Raw genomic sequence first — 15,783 nt, 5'->3', positions numbered from 1 at the left:
GTACAAATACGTAACTCACCTTGAGTTGTCCCCGCCGCGGGCGATCACTCGACTGGTGACCTTTGACCTTCAGGCCACCCGCACCCCGGCGTCACCCCTGTGACCGTGGCGTCCGCCTCGGGGAGAGATAGAGAGAGGAGCTCAGAGCCAGAGGTCGAGCAGCCCTCCCCCTCTCCTCATGTCACGGGCTGTAACTGCGGCACTGCAGGTGGTCGGGAGTTTGGGAAAGGTGGCCACCTACCGGCCAATGTATGAACTTTGGTGATGTTCTGCTTCCAGCTCAAGACGCTTTATTACTACCGGCAAATTTTTAACTGATTATAGCTTTTTAGGAGCATTGTGTATGAGAAATTTCACGATTCATAACGATTTAGCTATATGGTTGGTTCCCTTCAAAATTAAGCATTATAGGTAGGTACTTACCTATTGCAGGTAGATGCATTTCTACTTTTTCATTGCATAACAAGTTGACCATGGGTGTAGGAGCGCCAAAAATATTGGTGAAGGATGCCACCTGAACCTTATGAAAAGGGACAGGACCGTGCCAACCAACACGCACAGTGCGAGCGGGGGGGGGGGGGCGAATTTCGCCAACCCCTTGTTTTTCGCAGATATTTTACGCCCTTATCATCCCATTAAAGTCAAATTTTCAATGCCTGCCTAAAATTGAATTGTGCATCTTGCCATGACAGCAAGATGTAAATCAGGGCCTCGGCTAAGGAATTTTGACTACTGGGGCAAATGGTCAAAGTGTGTTAACCCGCGCCCTGCTGGGAGGGGGGGGGGGAGGTTTTTGAACACCCCCTCCCCCTGCGGTTTTTCGTGGATATCTGAAAAACGGCGGCACCTTATCATCTATCAATTTTATACATTTTGTGAAAATTTCAGACCAGGGTCCTTAAAGGTCAGGTCACCAGGTCGCTACATGGGACCTCACCTCATAAACACATCATAAAATGTTTCAATGTATGCCATAGCTACACCAAGTGACGGATCGCTTTGAAGCTTTCAGCAATTGATAAGTGCAACAGTATGTACAAAATTCAGAATTTTCATATCGGTGACCTAAGGTCGGGTCAATTTTGCGACCTCTCTAGGTATTATATGTAAGTCAATGGGAGAAAATTCAAAACCGTCTTTTTCGGACGAAAGTCATTCTAAACACTCTCAAACACTATATTACAGGTAACTTTGACACACTGAACATGAAAACGGCACCCGTGACCCCTGTTTATGCCCCTAAGGTCATCTCAGGTCACGAATGGTATCTAACAGTTTTTTGCGACTAACTTTTGAAAGAGGCATGCTAGAGCGATGAAAACGCCTTATATATGTTCAGCTCGACGATACAGATCCACTAATATGCAAGATGACAATGTGCGGTCAAATCATGACCTTGACCAGAGGTCAAATTTTTAAGTTGAACTTTCAATGTCAAATTATAGTTCATTCGATGCGTCTTGACAAGAGGAACACGATGTCGGTAAAAGAAAGCTCGTGCAAGGCTTGAGTCAAAAGTTATTGCAGAAAAACTGTTCCCGAAAAATCGTCTATTTTGGCAGTTTTTGCCCCCTGCAGGCAAACCCGTTGACGTTAGGTCAAATCTGAGAGAATTACTCAGAAAGGGCGTTAATAGGGCTATCGAATGCGCTTTTCCGTGGCGCTGTAGCTCTATTGGTTCCCGAGCTTTGCGTTGGCTTCTTGGAAATTGTCGACATTCGACCTGGAAATCGGCGAAATTTTGCCTTCAATGACCTCTGGTGACCTGACCTTTGACCTGACCAAAAAAGTGACCGAAGTGATTTCGTCATTATTTTTGGCGCTCTTTCGAACGCCGCCTTCCGCGTATCGCTACGTGGCCCAGGAGCCGAGTTAGAAGGGGGGGGGGGTTCAAACACACACCCCCTCAGCAGGGCGTGGAAATCCAGGACCCCCAGCCGGGCGCGGGTTAGAAAACAGACATTTGATCAACCGTCGAATCCAGTAGTTCTAAGCATAGGTAGGTGAAGACCCTCCCTTGCATTGTCCAAGATTGGTGAAGGATCCTTCACCAATCTGAAACTTTGGTGAAAGGTATCCTTCACCAAAGAGATACGTTGCTACACCTATGAAGTTGACCTTGTTTTTCTTTCAGATTACGTTAATTGAATCTTATCATGTGAACAAGTTGTTTGGCATCGTTTTAAGCCCCATCTCCACCATGGAATGGTTAGGTGTCAAAATCAGAACCACTTAGAACTTCGATCTCATTCAGGGTCTAACAGCACCAAACATTCATTGAATCAAAGCAACTGTGCGCCTAAGATCAAACATTTCGCCAAAGACCCCAGGCCTGATTGCAGCCCCCTCTCGCTCCCTCCCTGGCCCATGGCCATCTGGCGCCGGTTTAAAACTCAAAAGCTCAGCGGTCCAATGTGAAACTTGCCGGCCCATCTCGCCGGTCCATCTCGCCGGTCCAAAATGCAAGTCCAAACTAGTGATGTCAATTACGGAAAATCGGAATACCGATACCAAACCAAATATCAACCAAAACCGTGGAGAAGTACCGAAACCAAACCAACTTGGGAACATGAGGAAAATACCAACTTTTAACCGATTTCTTAGCCTCTTAAACATTAGCAAGGGTTCATGATACCAACAAAATACCAAACACATTAGGATTGAAATACCTACCAAATACCGAGTTGGTATCGGTTTGGTATCGGTATACCAAAAAGTTGGTATCCGATTGACATCTCTAGTCCAAACCGCTGGTCCGACCTAAGCCGCCTTAGTCCAAACCATTTCCACCTCGCCGGTCTATCTCGCAGGCCCAATCCGTCAGTCCCAGCCACTGGTCCACATCGCCGGTCCAAACCAACCCCGGTCCAAACCGCCCCGGTCCAAACCACCCCCGGTCCAAACCACCCCGATCCAACCACCCCGGTCCCAACCATTCCCATCTCGCCGGTCCATCTGTTCGGTCCAAACCGTTTCCGGCGGCCATTCGTCGCACCGGCGGTCCGTTTTGGCGACAGAAGTGGCCGCCGGTGCCGACTCGGAGAACCGGCACCGCTCGATGGTCTCCCTCGAGTGTGATGGACCGCTCTGTTTTCGTTCCCCGCGTGCCACGCACGCGTGCTATGCCGCCGACCGCAGAGGGAGAGAGAGAGAGAGAGAGAGAGAGAGAGAGAGAGAGAGAGAGAGAGAGAGAGAGAGAGAGAGAGAGAGAGAGAGAGAGAGAGAGAGAGAGAGAGAGAGAGGATTGAGGAAGGGAGAGGGGGAGATCGTGAGTTATACGCATAGTGGACAGCTCACGTCTATGATTGTTTTAAATAAATTTGTCCGAAACGGGCAGAACAAACAGATTACTACCCGCGAGTTGCTTGAGGACGGGGGACGGCGGTTGCTGGGGTATTTCGCCACCCACCGTTTGCTGGGGGGGGGGGGGGGCGTTAAACGCCCCCAGCCGATAACTCGAGAACCAATAGGCGCAGCGAAACGCACGAGGCGGCAAACGAACGAACGCGACGAGACGCTTCAGATGAGTACTTTAAAGTTGAATTTTGAGGTCACAGGTCGGGTCAAGGTCAGGTCAAACACCTGAAATCGGGCTTTCATTAGCATGGACTTCAGGACTTCGCAATGGACGCCTCTCGTCATAAACTCTGTCAAAACGGTGCACAATCCATCATATAAGGCCTACAAGAGTGTCAGCTCCATGTAGGGGTCAGTCAAGCATAGGTCAGTGTCAAGGTCAGGTCAACCGGGTAGGCACATATCCCCGAAAATCAAAACTGATATTCGCAGCCTGTGACACATGTTTTATGGGTAATTTGGGGCGTGGAACACGATGGTGACATTCATTTTATCATATGTGTACGTGTTTGGCTCAAAAAGTTCAATTTAAGAAATGCATGTATCATGGTCGTGAAGTAGTTACGAGAAATTGCCAAGATTCAGTTCAAGATTTTGGAAAATGCGGAGCGATAATCAATAATCGAAGATAGCCATTTGATTGTTCATGGTATTGGCAGTCTAATGGCGTTTACGGCATGTCTGTATGTCTATTCTGTGATTTTATATGATTTTTTGAACATATGCCGTTTTTGGTCGAAAACTCAGAAATCATGACGTCACTAAAACCTCGATATCTCAAAAATTTTCCGACCGATTTTTTTGAAGCTTTGTCACAATAAACTTCAATCAATTCCCTACAGGTACCTAAAATTTGGCGCGCCTGCGGCGCGCCGTTTTTATGCTACGGCGCGGCGAAAAAAGTGGGGGCGTTTAACGCCCCCCCCCCAGCAACTCGCGGGTTAAGCATCCCCACTTATCTCGCTGCGCTGTAGCTAAATTTGCGGGTAGTGCCTGTGGCGAATTGATTGAACTTTACAATGCCAAAGTATAAAAAATGAATCGGAAAATTTTTAAGATATCGAAGTTTGAGTGACCTCAGATTTCGGAGTTTTCGACCAGAAACAACATATTTGTCATCATAAAATCGCAGAACAGACGTACAGACAAGAGCTTAACGCCATTAAACTGCTAATTTCATGTACAATTTATTGGCTATCTCCGATTTGTTATCATTGTTCTACATTTTCCAAAATCTTGAACAGAATCTTGTTCATTGTTTATTGGACATGTTCTGTCACAGACAAATCCCATTGACGGCTGAGGTCTTGACATTTCTAGTGACTGATTCACGACCATGATGTTTACATTTCTTAAATTGTTCTTTTTCGACCAAGAGCGTACTCTTATAACCCGCGAGTTGCTGGGGGGGGGGGGCGTTAAACGCCCCCACTTATTTCGCCGGGCCATAGCATAAAAACGGCGCGCCGCAGGCGCGCCAAATTTTGGGGACCTGTAGTAAATTGATTGAAGTCTATTGTGACAAAATTTCAAAAAAAATCAGTCGGAAAAATTTTGAGATATCGAGGTTTTAGTGACGTCATGATTTCTGAGTTTTCGACCAAAAACGGCATATGTTCAAAAAATCATATAAAATCACAGAATAGACATACAGACATGCCGTAAACGGCATTAGACTGCCAATACCATGAACAATCAAATGGCTATCTTCGATTATTGATTATCGTTTCGCATTTGCCAAAATCTTGATCTGAATCTTGGCAATTTCTCGTGACTACTTCACGACCATGATACATACGTTTCTCAAGTTGAACTTTTTGAGCCAAACAGGTACACATATGATAAAATGAATGTCACCATCGTGTTCTACGCCCCAAATTACCCATACAACATGCGTCACAGGCTGCGAATATCAGTTTTGATTTTCGGGGATATGTGCCTACCCGGTTGACCTGACCTTGACCCTGACCTATGCTTGACTGACCCCTACATGGGGCTGACACTCTTTTAGGCCTTATATGATGGATTGTGCACCGTTTTGACAGAGTTTATGACGAGAGGCGCTCATTGCGAAGTCCTGAAGTCCATGCTACTGAAAGCCCGATTTCAGGTGTTTGACCTGACCTTGACCCGACCTGTGATCCTCAAAATTCAACTTCAAAGTACTCATCTGAAGCGTCTTGTCGCGTTCTTTCGTTTGCCGCCTCGTGCGTTTCGCTGCGCCTATTGGTTCTCGAGTTATCGGCTGGGGGCGTTTAACGCCCCCCCCCCCCCAGCAAACGGTGGGTGGCGAAATACCCCAGCAACTGCCGGGATAATAACGTCTGTCGGGGATATGTTCTTACCTGGTTGACCTGACCTTAGCCCTGAAGCCTGAACTATGCTAGACTGAACTCTACATGGATCTGCCGCTCGTGTAGCACTTACATGAAGGAGACACAGTCACAGTCTGGAGTCAGTTTATTTATGAGAGCCGCACAGTACGAGGTTCCCAGCCAGCAATCCCGCTCCGTTCCCATTCGGGATCTTCTTCGGCCCTGAAGTCCATACTACTGAAAGCCCATTTTCAGGTATTTGAGCTGACTTTGACCCGACCTGTGGCTTTGAAACTCAACTTTCAAGGACTCTCAAAAGCATCTCGTCGCGTTCCTTCGTTTGCCGCCTCGCGCGTTTCGCTGCGCCTATATGGTTTCCGAGTTATGGGGGCGTTTAACGCCCCCCCCCCCAGCAAATGGTGGATGGGTGACGAAATACCCCAGTAACTGCCAGGTAAAAAGGGCACGTTCAACCCCCCCCCCCCCCACGAGCAGGGCGTGGAAATCCACTGAATTTCACTGGCTCTTGAGGAGCCCCAGAGTGGCGCGGTATAATTCCTCTCAGGAACCATATGCTCATGTTAAATTTAGTCTTCAAGGCCATTCTCAGCTGCTAAGCCTTTTCTGGAATCCCGGGTTTCCCAAATAACGCCGCGACAGATTTATGGCTTGTAATCCTTTCTGACGCACCAGACTGATCCCAGGAGCGTTTACCTTACGCGGTTTGTCTCGCCATAAACAGGTTATGCAAATGAGGCCTGTGTAGACCCACGGCCGGTATAAAGAACAGGTTACGCCAGCCAGGAGACCAGTGCGGGATATTTCAGTACGGAGAGAGGCCGAGTAGTCAGAGATGTGGAGCCTGCAGTTTGCGCTGACCGTGGTAGCGTTCCTTCCATTCTGTCAGCTGGCCATCCTCAGAGGTGCCGGCGACTTCAAGCCAGGTGAGGTGAATCTTTTCACGATCTTTTTTGATAACGTTCTGCATGGTGATGGCTAATGTTTCGAGTAAGATGACATATCTGTTTCAAATAGTACGCTTGAGTGTACCGTAGAACTGTTGAGGTTTACACTTGTAGCGTGAATGTAAAACATGTTATGCGTTATGCATTTATAGGGACATGCTGCTACAGTTGGTTATAATTTTCCTCTGAGCACTCGGTTATCTGCATTCTACATATCAATTTTTCCATTCAGGGCATGAAGGAGAATGCTTCCTAGACAACATCAACATCTACATGAAGGTCAATGACTCAAAACCAATCATCGGCTGCCAGGAGGCTCACTGCTCTGAGGGCTCGGAGCCAGGAACTTACTTCTACGAAATGTATACGTGAGTACCTATATGTAATACAACGCCAGCTGTGCATCCCGAGTTCCATATTTGGCTAGCTAACAGAGTGCTATAGAGGAGATTCTGACCTCACACAGGTCACTGACGTCACTCGAACGTGCCAGGGGATTGGGTGACTGTGTTGATATAACTCGACGAGCGTTCAACAGCCCATAGGGTGGAGCTACTAGCCGTTATCACGACGGCCATCTGGTACACATTTGGTGCAGAGTAGGTGCAGATTTGGTCAAATTAGGTACATTCACCAGATAGCCCGTCGTGAAAACGGCTAATAGCCGTTTTCACGACGGGATATCCGACGAGTGTACCTAATTTGACCAAATCTGCACCTAATCTCTTTTACAGCAAATATCTTCATTTGATGAATTTATTTCAGTGTTTTAAACGATGATACTCTCTGATAATATGACTAAGCAGGCATATAAGCAATAAGTGCAACCCTAGCTGATAGCTACTAAGAGATACACTGAAGCTAATTTGACCAAATCTGCACCTAATCTGCACCAAATGTGCACCAAATGTGTACCAGATGGCCGTCGTGAAAACGGCTATTATCAACCACATATTGTTGTCGGTTGTAGAACATTTGTACAATAGTTATGCCTGTTATGCTAAATGTTGTCGAAGACAGGGGGAAAGCAAATATATGTAGAGGACCAGCGGGACGCCAAATTCTGCCGACAGCGTCGACAAAGTCATATACCCAGTGCCGTCCCCAACTGGATTCAGGTGCGGAGTGTGATACCAAAGGTCACATAATCAGTCCCGTCCCCCTGGTTTCAGGTGCGGAGTGTGATAACATGGGTCATATACTCAGCCCCGTCCCCCTGGTTTCAGGTGTGGAGTGAGATAACATGGGTCATATACTCTGCCCCGTCCCCCTGGTTTCAGGTGTGGAGTGTGATAACATGGGTCATATACTCTGCCCCGTCCCCCTGGTTTCAGGTGCGGAGTGTGATAACATGGGTCATATACTCAGCCCCGTCCCCCTGGTTTCAGGTGTGGCGTGAGATAACATGGGTCATATACTCAGCCCCGTCCCCCTGGTTTCAGGTGCGGAGTGTGATACCAAAGGTCACATAATCAGTCCCGTCCCCCTGGTTTCAGGTGCGGAGTGTGATAACATGGGTCATATACTCTGCCCCGTCCCCCTGGGTTCAGGTGCGGAGTGTGATAACATGGGTCGCATAGGTACTCAGCCCCGTCCCCCTGGTTTCAGGTGTGGAGTGATATCGCACGGCAGCCGTCTCGTTAAGAAGGTTCCTGGCGATCGGTTCGCCGTGTATCCCGACTGCTGCGACAAGTTCGTTCCGATCTAGTGATCCAGTGGCCGCAAATTGCCTGAAGGTTCTCCTGCTGTTCTAACAGGGTGTTATGCGTGCGGAGGTGATAAATGCTGGTATCAGTTTTAATGACATACGAATCATGTATGAACCGTCTCTATATGTATATATTTGTCTATACTTGGCTTCTTAGAGTCAAGTAGACACTAGCGACGAGTGGCTGTAATTGCCCAAAATACATGTAGTGAAAGTGATACTGTTCTACGCATGTAGGCAATCAGTTTATTTCTTCCAGAAGAAACTGCGGCAGCATTCCCAGTACCTCCCGAACGTTCCGGACAGAGCGTTAAGGAGGTCGTTTGCATGCAGTGGGGTGATACCAAAGCTTCCCGCACATAAAGTGTCCCTTTATATTTAGGGAACATAACTGGAAATGTGATATATGTAACACCAGTATAACGCCTTTTGGGGCGACTAACGGAGCGAGCGAGAGGGTGGGCCTTGCACGTGCGAAATTGCGAGGGGGTACCTCCAACTGACTTGTGCACGGCACCCTACTAACCGGTCTCTAGCGATGTGCCAAATTTGAGCACAATCGGCCCAGCCGTTCTCGAGATCTGGAAGCCGCACCCTGCACGTGGGCACGTGCAAAATGGGTCCCGACTGACTTTTGCACGGCACCCTACTAACCGGTCCCTAACTGTGTACCAAATTTGAGCGCAATCGGTCGAGCCGTTCTCGAGATCTGGAAACGAACCTTGCACGTGCGCACGTGCAGCAGCACCCCAACTCTGGCACATGGATATGCAGTGCCTGGTGGGTGCCTACCTATATGCCAACTTTCAGCGCAATGGGCCAAGTAGTTACCGAGACATTGCAACAATTACAAAACTGACACCTCTTCGTTTTGCACGTGGCACGTGCATAAGGGGTTACCCACATGCATCGCGAATAGTCCAATACTTGGTAGAAGGAATGAAGCTACCCTACAAAAATTACCGCATGTAAATCGGTCAAGTGGTTGCTGAGATATAAGCCTCGCAAAAGCGTCCGCAAGGCCGGCCGCTCATACTCAGAAATTTCCGTTAATCTAAGGAAAGACTCCGCTCGCTTCGCTCGCTCCGTAAACACTGTAACGCATAAATGCATACTTGGATGAACAGCATGTATACCGTAAAAAACTAAAAGTATGTAGCATCAATGTTTTCGATGTTCATCTTTTATCTATTAATAAGCAATTCATTTATCAGCCGATATGCAAAGATCCAAAGCAACAAAGTTTGGTTTTATTTTAAGGCTCGTTGTATGTAAGGCATTTGATGATATCGTTTTTTTTACTTTAATGACCTCCTTACAATGATAATGAAACTTTCATCTCAATTCGTTTATTTTTATATGAATTTTCGGCCACGGGCCATGATCACATATACATATAGTCAAAGTTTGCTTTTGACTATATGTATTTGTGATCATGGCTCGTGGCCGAAAATTCATATAAAAAATAAACGAATTGAGATGAAAGTTTCATTATCATTGTAAGGAGGTCATTAAAGTAAAACAAAAAACAAAAAAAAACATTAAGTTTGGTTTTGTCCGGTCACGAATTCCGGTCGCCAACATTCTGGTCGGACATAAAAATGGCCAAAAGCTACAAAAACAACTTTGGCCATCTGCCTACCACTTGTCTCCTCGTCTAACTCGTCTGACTCCACTAATATATATATTACTGACCGGGCCGACGAAATTATTTGGAAACGAGGTTTGCAAAATTGACGGAGGCCCGAGTGCGGAGCACGAGGGCCGGAGTCAAATTTTGCAAGCCGAGTTTCCAAATAATTTCGTACGGCTGAGGTCAGTAACAGGGGGCTGTCATCCCGAGCTTTCCTATGTGCCGGGCGCCCAACTGTTTAACATTACCCGTGACGTCACGGGGGCATACACTTGTCAGCTGGCCTTCCCCGCAAGTTTGGCCTTGAATACGATTTTGAGGGTCACGGTTGTAAACAAGTTCCTTTCCGGAAACGTTCCGGAAACACTGGAAACGTTGTCATCCTTCTATTTTCCGGAAATTGCTTCATTACTAATCTGCGCTTAAAGGAAACAGTCCACTTTCCTGAAATCAGTATTTTGCTATTGATTTATGATTTTTTATGCTCAAAATAATCATGAAATAAAATAAAACCTTTTTGTAAAAACAATTATTTTCTTTATTTTAATATAGGGCGAACTATATTCTATGTAAAATAATGTTTGACGCGGAAGCTTATTACGCATTGACCAATCATATTGCGTAGCTCAAACCTACGAATACTGCATTGGCTGTAAGCAGCACGCTGATTGGCTGACGATGACGTGGCTGCATTCCTGTGCAAGGCACGCATTCCTCTACAAGGCACTCTTTTCGGAACGAGAAATGGAATTTCTTCGTCTAGGGTGATCGTTGAGCCGTAAAAGCTCCTGATTTGTGCTAGTCTCAGCTCAAGCTACGAAACTGCTATTCCAGCTCAAAACCCCATGTTAAAAGTGAACTATTTCCTTTAAATCACTTTAACCCTCGCCGGCACAGGGGGTGCAACCCCACCCTTAAGGTTTTTCGCGAATAACTCGCGTAGAAAGCGGCCGATCGCGACGAAACTATTAGTACCCTCGCATTGATCAATTGTACACCTACCCTGAAAATCTCATGACCCTGACTCAAATGACCTTTGACCTGTGACCTACTTTCCGAGACCATGTTTGGCCGGAATCGCGATTCGGCGTATGTCGGCTCGCATTAGCCGCGCGTTTGCAAGCTTTTCTTGGTTTCAAACGTTCAAACATGTGATTTGATGTTGCTCCCATGCATTAGGGTGGATGTCAAGGTCACCTGAAGGTCAGGTCAGGTCATTGACCTTTGGTGACCTCGGTTCACTTTTTCGAGTTTTACATGTTTCTAGGCTAGTTTTTGGAGCTGAATTCGAATTTAGCAACCATTTGAACATTTACAAAGTAGTTTTGGTGACTTCGTAACATGTTACGAAGCTGTCAGAGGCGGTTGACACGTACTACGAATACCCGTCGCGACCTCTAGGTACCGGTTGACCTGACCTGACCTGACCCGACCTGGTCTTAATGCTTAGACATCATCTCTGATCAAAACTAACACGATATTCGTGATCAGCACCCCGGAGAACTCCATAGCAGCCACACTTTACGACTTTCTAACAGGTCCCGATTTTCCCGATTTTCGGGTCATTGACCTGACCTGGAAGGTCACCCAATGACCTAGGATCTTTAAATTGGATATCATCGGCTTCCTCTCGTGACGGGCAACACGCTCGTTTTTCCGCGAAGCTCTAGCTCAATCAGGGGCCAAACGCGAGGGGGTGTCGTACCAACCCCCCTGCCGTCGAATGACGCAAAATGGCCTGTGCCGGCGAGGGTTAAAGGCTACTTAACGCTTTCCTAATTGTAAAGTGTTGCATTGTCTGCATGGTGAGGAGAACGCTAACCGGTCAGAAGGGCGATGTGTTGTGAGGAGGGCGCCGACAGGTCAGGAGGGCGCTGTACGATGAACGGCGACGCTGACTGGTCGGGAGGGCGATGCATGGTGATGAGGGCGCTATGCGTTGCAAAAGGCGCAGGCTGGTCAGGAGGGCGCTGAACGCGAAGATGTCGCCGACAGGCGAGGAGGGCGCTGACAGGTCAGGAGGGCACTGCACTGTGATAAGGGCTGCGACAGGTCTGGAGAACGCTGTCCGTGAAGAGGGCGCCGGACAAGACAGCAGGGCGCTGTATGGTGGGGAGAGCGCCGACAGGTCAGGAGGGCGCCCATGGTGAGGAGGATGCTGTACGATGAGAAGGGCACTATACGAGTGAAGAGGGCGCTGACAGGTCAGGAGGGCACTGTATAAAGAGGAGGGCTCGGACAAGGTGAGGAAGGCGATGTACGGTCCGAGGAGGGCGCCGACAGATCAGGAGGGCCGTCTACGGTGGCGGCCTGGATGGCGTCTTTCCAGAGGGCGCTTGCTAGATTTGGGAGGGGCCCAGTGTGCCCCTCCCCCTTGGCTGCGCCCCTGAGTCCTTTGTCTAGCGATTTTCGAAGTATGTATCGCGTCCGTAGGGGCCTTGGGAGCTGCCGGTGACCACAGGGGCCTTATAAGGCCCCTGATGACTCGGGACCCGTAGGCTGTATACGGCCTACGGGTCCCGAGTCATGTGGGCCATATCACCACAGGGCACCGCATCTTTTTCGAGATTAATGACCGTTCTGAAGCGTGTCGCATTTTCCTGAGCATGATCTGGCGTTCACATAATATTAAGCGCCTGACGGCCCCTCTCATGTCTGCGGCTGGCATCTTACTGACAAGCCACCTGGCGATCGCCAACTCAACCCTAATTACGACGTTGTCCGCTAGGTGGCGGGGTCATACAATCCCAGACAGGACAAGGGATTCTCATAATTACTTTGCTATCATATTTTCCCCCTTTTTAAAGTCATTTAAAAGCGCTATTGCACAAGTATTTTTTCGATTAGCAGCGATTCCAGCCGCCGCATCAGGGTCCGGATGGAGCCAGGGAGCGTATGCCCCGGTGACGTCACCGTAGTGTTGCAGATTTGTAACATTAGCGAGCCCGGACGATCTTACCTAACTTATACGGCCTTGGTCAGTAAGATTTTTCCTACATGCCGCATACCTATTAAAACGTTTTGACAGGCTTTGGTGACACTTATACAATTGTTTTGTCCATAATTTCCTTACTATGATTGCGCTACTGCTGTGGATAAAGGAAATTTATAGAAGAAAATGCATCAAAATACCTTACTTCAAAAAGAATCGCGTCTGAAAATATCAACTCAGAATGGCACAACTGGATATCCAGGGAACATAATACATGAATAATTTGCCAAGACATAAGAACAAGAGGAAGGTATAATATACCTAGTAATTAAACGTGAATTTTCCAGTGCTCTTGCAAGAATCTTTTCTTTATTTATGTACCTAGTACTTTGTTGATGCCCTCAGCCCTATGCCTAAACTTTCGTGAAATACATTATATTTTCCATATTTTACGTGTTTGTTTCGAGGAAAGGACTACAACTGTCAAATAATAACGCAATAACTTAGGCCAAGGGTATCAGTGGACATATCAAACGAAGGTAAGACAACAAGCGATAACGGATTTCGATTAATAGGCGCATATCTTACCATAATTTCGGCTTTGTAACCAATACAAAATATTTCAAAATCCTTGATAAGCAGAGCAGATATTTTTACCAAAAAATGTCAGTTTTCTAATTTTACGCGGCAAATATCATGCAAAAATGATGTCAATTATACATTCCCTGTCAATTATACCTCTGAGCTAATGCGATAAACTGTAGTTTAGAGGTCATTGCCCTGGGCAGTAAACCCAGGCAGTAAACTTTTGTTTCCTGCCCGGCCTATCAAATAACATGGCCTTTTGACACCGACAGTTTCTTGGTCATAGTTTTACTGCCCGGCTCGTGCTGTGCTTAAAACATACCCCGGCATGTAGGAAAAGTGATTCTTGACTGGAGTCAATTTAGTAGGGTGCATAATAACTGCTTAACCCGCGCCCCGTAGGGGGGGGGCCGAAACGGCCCCCCCTGTCCTTTTCGGTCGATATCTCCTAAACGGCTGGAGATATCGCCACCAAACTTTCAGGACCCCTCCGGGCATCAATTTTACACATTGTGACCAAAAATTTTTCCAGAGGCTATGATAGGTTGGCCATAAATGACGTCAGAGTGACGTCATGTTGTCATTTTCGACCGAAAAAAGACCTTTGCGAGAAGACCTGTCAGGACTACAGCTTTGAAGATACAGAAAAATGATCAAGACATAAAAGGTGTAGAATTGACAGGGCTACAAAACTGCTATCTCGAATTTTTGACATTTTTGAGTTTTGACCCCCAAAAATCAAAAAAGCATTTTTTTTATATATTCGCCAAAAAATCCAAAAAGTTTTTTGAGTTTCAAAAAAACCGGAATATATGTGATAGTGCCTACCGTCTTCTATCAACATACCAAATTTCAGATCGATACCTCGTTTTTTGGCCAAGTTATAGCGAAAAAACTGTTCAAAAATGATGACGTCAAATTTTCAAACTCAATTTTTGGCAATTCTAGAACTCGTAGAGCAAAACGAAGACCACCATTAGACTCCCCGTGACGAGCTGCATCGAATTGATACCCATTTTATGCAAAAATATCAACTTTGAAATTTGACCTAATTTGACCTGACCTTGACCTGACCTTCACCAAAACGTGACCTAGGCTGGCCCCAAAGGCTGCCTAACCCACATAATCGCATTTGTCATGTAAAATGGACCATAAAACATGTATCACACGACACATTCATATTGTGACCCCCGGTGACCTGACCTCGCTGTGACCTGACCTGGTATCAGTGACCTCAGATAGCAAAGTATGTGTTTGACGAACAATGTACCATCGATGGTTTTCAATAAATTACCAATTTACTCGCTTTCACAGCACATTTCTTGAATTGCCTGTGAACGGTGAAAATCTGACCTTTGACCTGACCTGTGACGTCATCGGTTTGACCTAGGTCAATGAAATTTGGTCACAAGGTAGTTCCCGGGTGGGGCTATCGAACGCCGTTTGAATTTTGAAAATCGGCCGGTAACTTTCAGAGATCTTAGGGGGGGGGGCCGAAACGGCCCCCCCCCCTACGGGTGGTAGGGTCCGCCGGTAGCCCTACGGGGCGCGGGTTAAGTGCTGACCCTTAAGTATATTTACGTAAACGAAAATATCTATCAAATAATACCTACCTACGAAGTAACGTTTTGGTCTCTATCTTATTTCAGTCCATTGAAAGCAATGATCATGAAAACCATCTAAAGAAGTATACACTCAGTATACTCAGTCTACCTAGATGTAGACCACTGACCTACGCTACTATTATGTAGAAACCTCGCTTAGACAGACAACTCCCAGAGCACCAGAACAATGTCACCATACCAGCGCGACACACGTCATCCGCAAGGATGACATCTGAGCTCAACCACATTTCTGGCCAATGATCTGTGTTGAACATACGACTGAACAAATTTGAACTACTGGCGGCTGAATTATTTCCGTTTGAGTCTGATCTGATCGCAGTTGAATGCCGATGACGTCACTTCTGTAACCTGCACGGCGTCTCGCGGGGCTCGCCTCCCTCGGTCTGAGTCAAGGTCACCTCGGTCTGAGTCAAGGTCACGTGTATGTTGCTGGCGTCTGCCGTCGTGTTGACTGAGTCGTGGTGACTGGCGGATTGCAGAGACACGAGGTGTGTGGGGATGTTGTTAGGCAGCGTTTTCCTGCTCACAAGGCCAGCTGAATGACAACGATGAGAGAAAAACACGGAGCACTCCGAATAGGGAAGGCATTGCCACGAGATGTGATACCCCATCATGAACAGAAGATGTCATCCGCGTTGATCTAGGGGAGAGTGGGGCAAAGCG

At 47.0% G+C, this 15,783-nt stretch overlaps 1 protein-coding gene across 1 annotated transcript; it reads left to right on the top strand.

The window, feature by feature from the left end:
• The first annotated feature begins 6,412 nt into the window (after positions 1–6,412).
• On the top strand, positions 6,413–8,563 carry LOC122391542. The gene is made up of 3 exons (XM_043385579.1): positions 6,413–6,616; positions 6,870–7,005; positions 8,246–8,563. The coding sequence occupies exons 1-3, from the start codon at positions 6,526–6,528 to the stop codon at positions 8,343–8,345; spliced, it is 327 nt and encodes a 108-aa protein (XP_043241514.1). The 5' UTR covers positions 6,413–6,525; the 3' UTR covers positions 8,346–8,563.
• Positions 8,564–15,783: the final 7,220 nt, after the last annotated feature.

Source organism: Amphibalanus amphitrite, unplaced genomic scaffold, assembly GCF_019059575.1.
Source record: "Amphibalanus amphitrite isolate SeventyFive unplaced genomic scaffold, NRLGWU_Aamphi_draft 000443F_arrow, whole genome shotgun sequence".
In the NCBI taxonomy this organism is placed as follows: Eukaryota; Metazoa; Arthropoda; class Thecostraca; order Balanomorpha; family Balanidae; genus Amphibalanus; species Amphibalanus amphitrite.
Note: the sequence above shows the minus strand (reverse complement) of the source record. Positions and strands in the feature narration are given on the sequence as shown.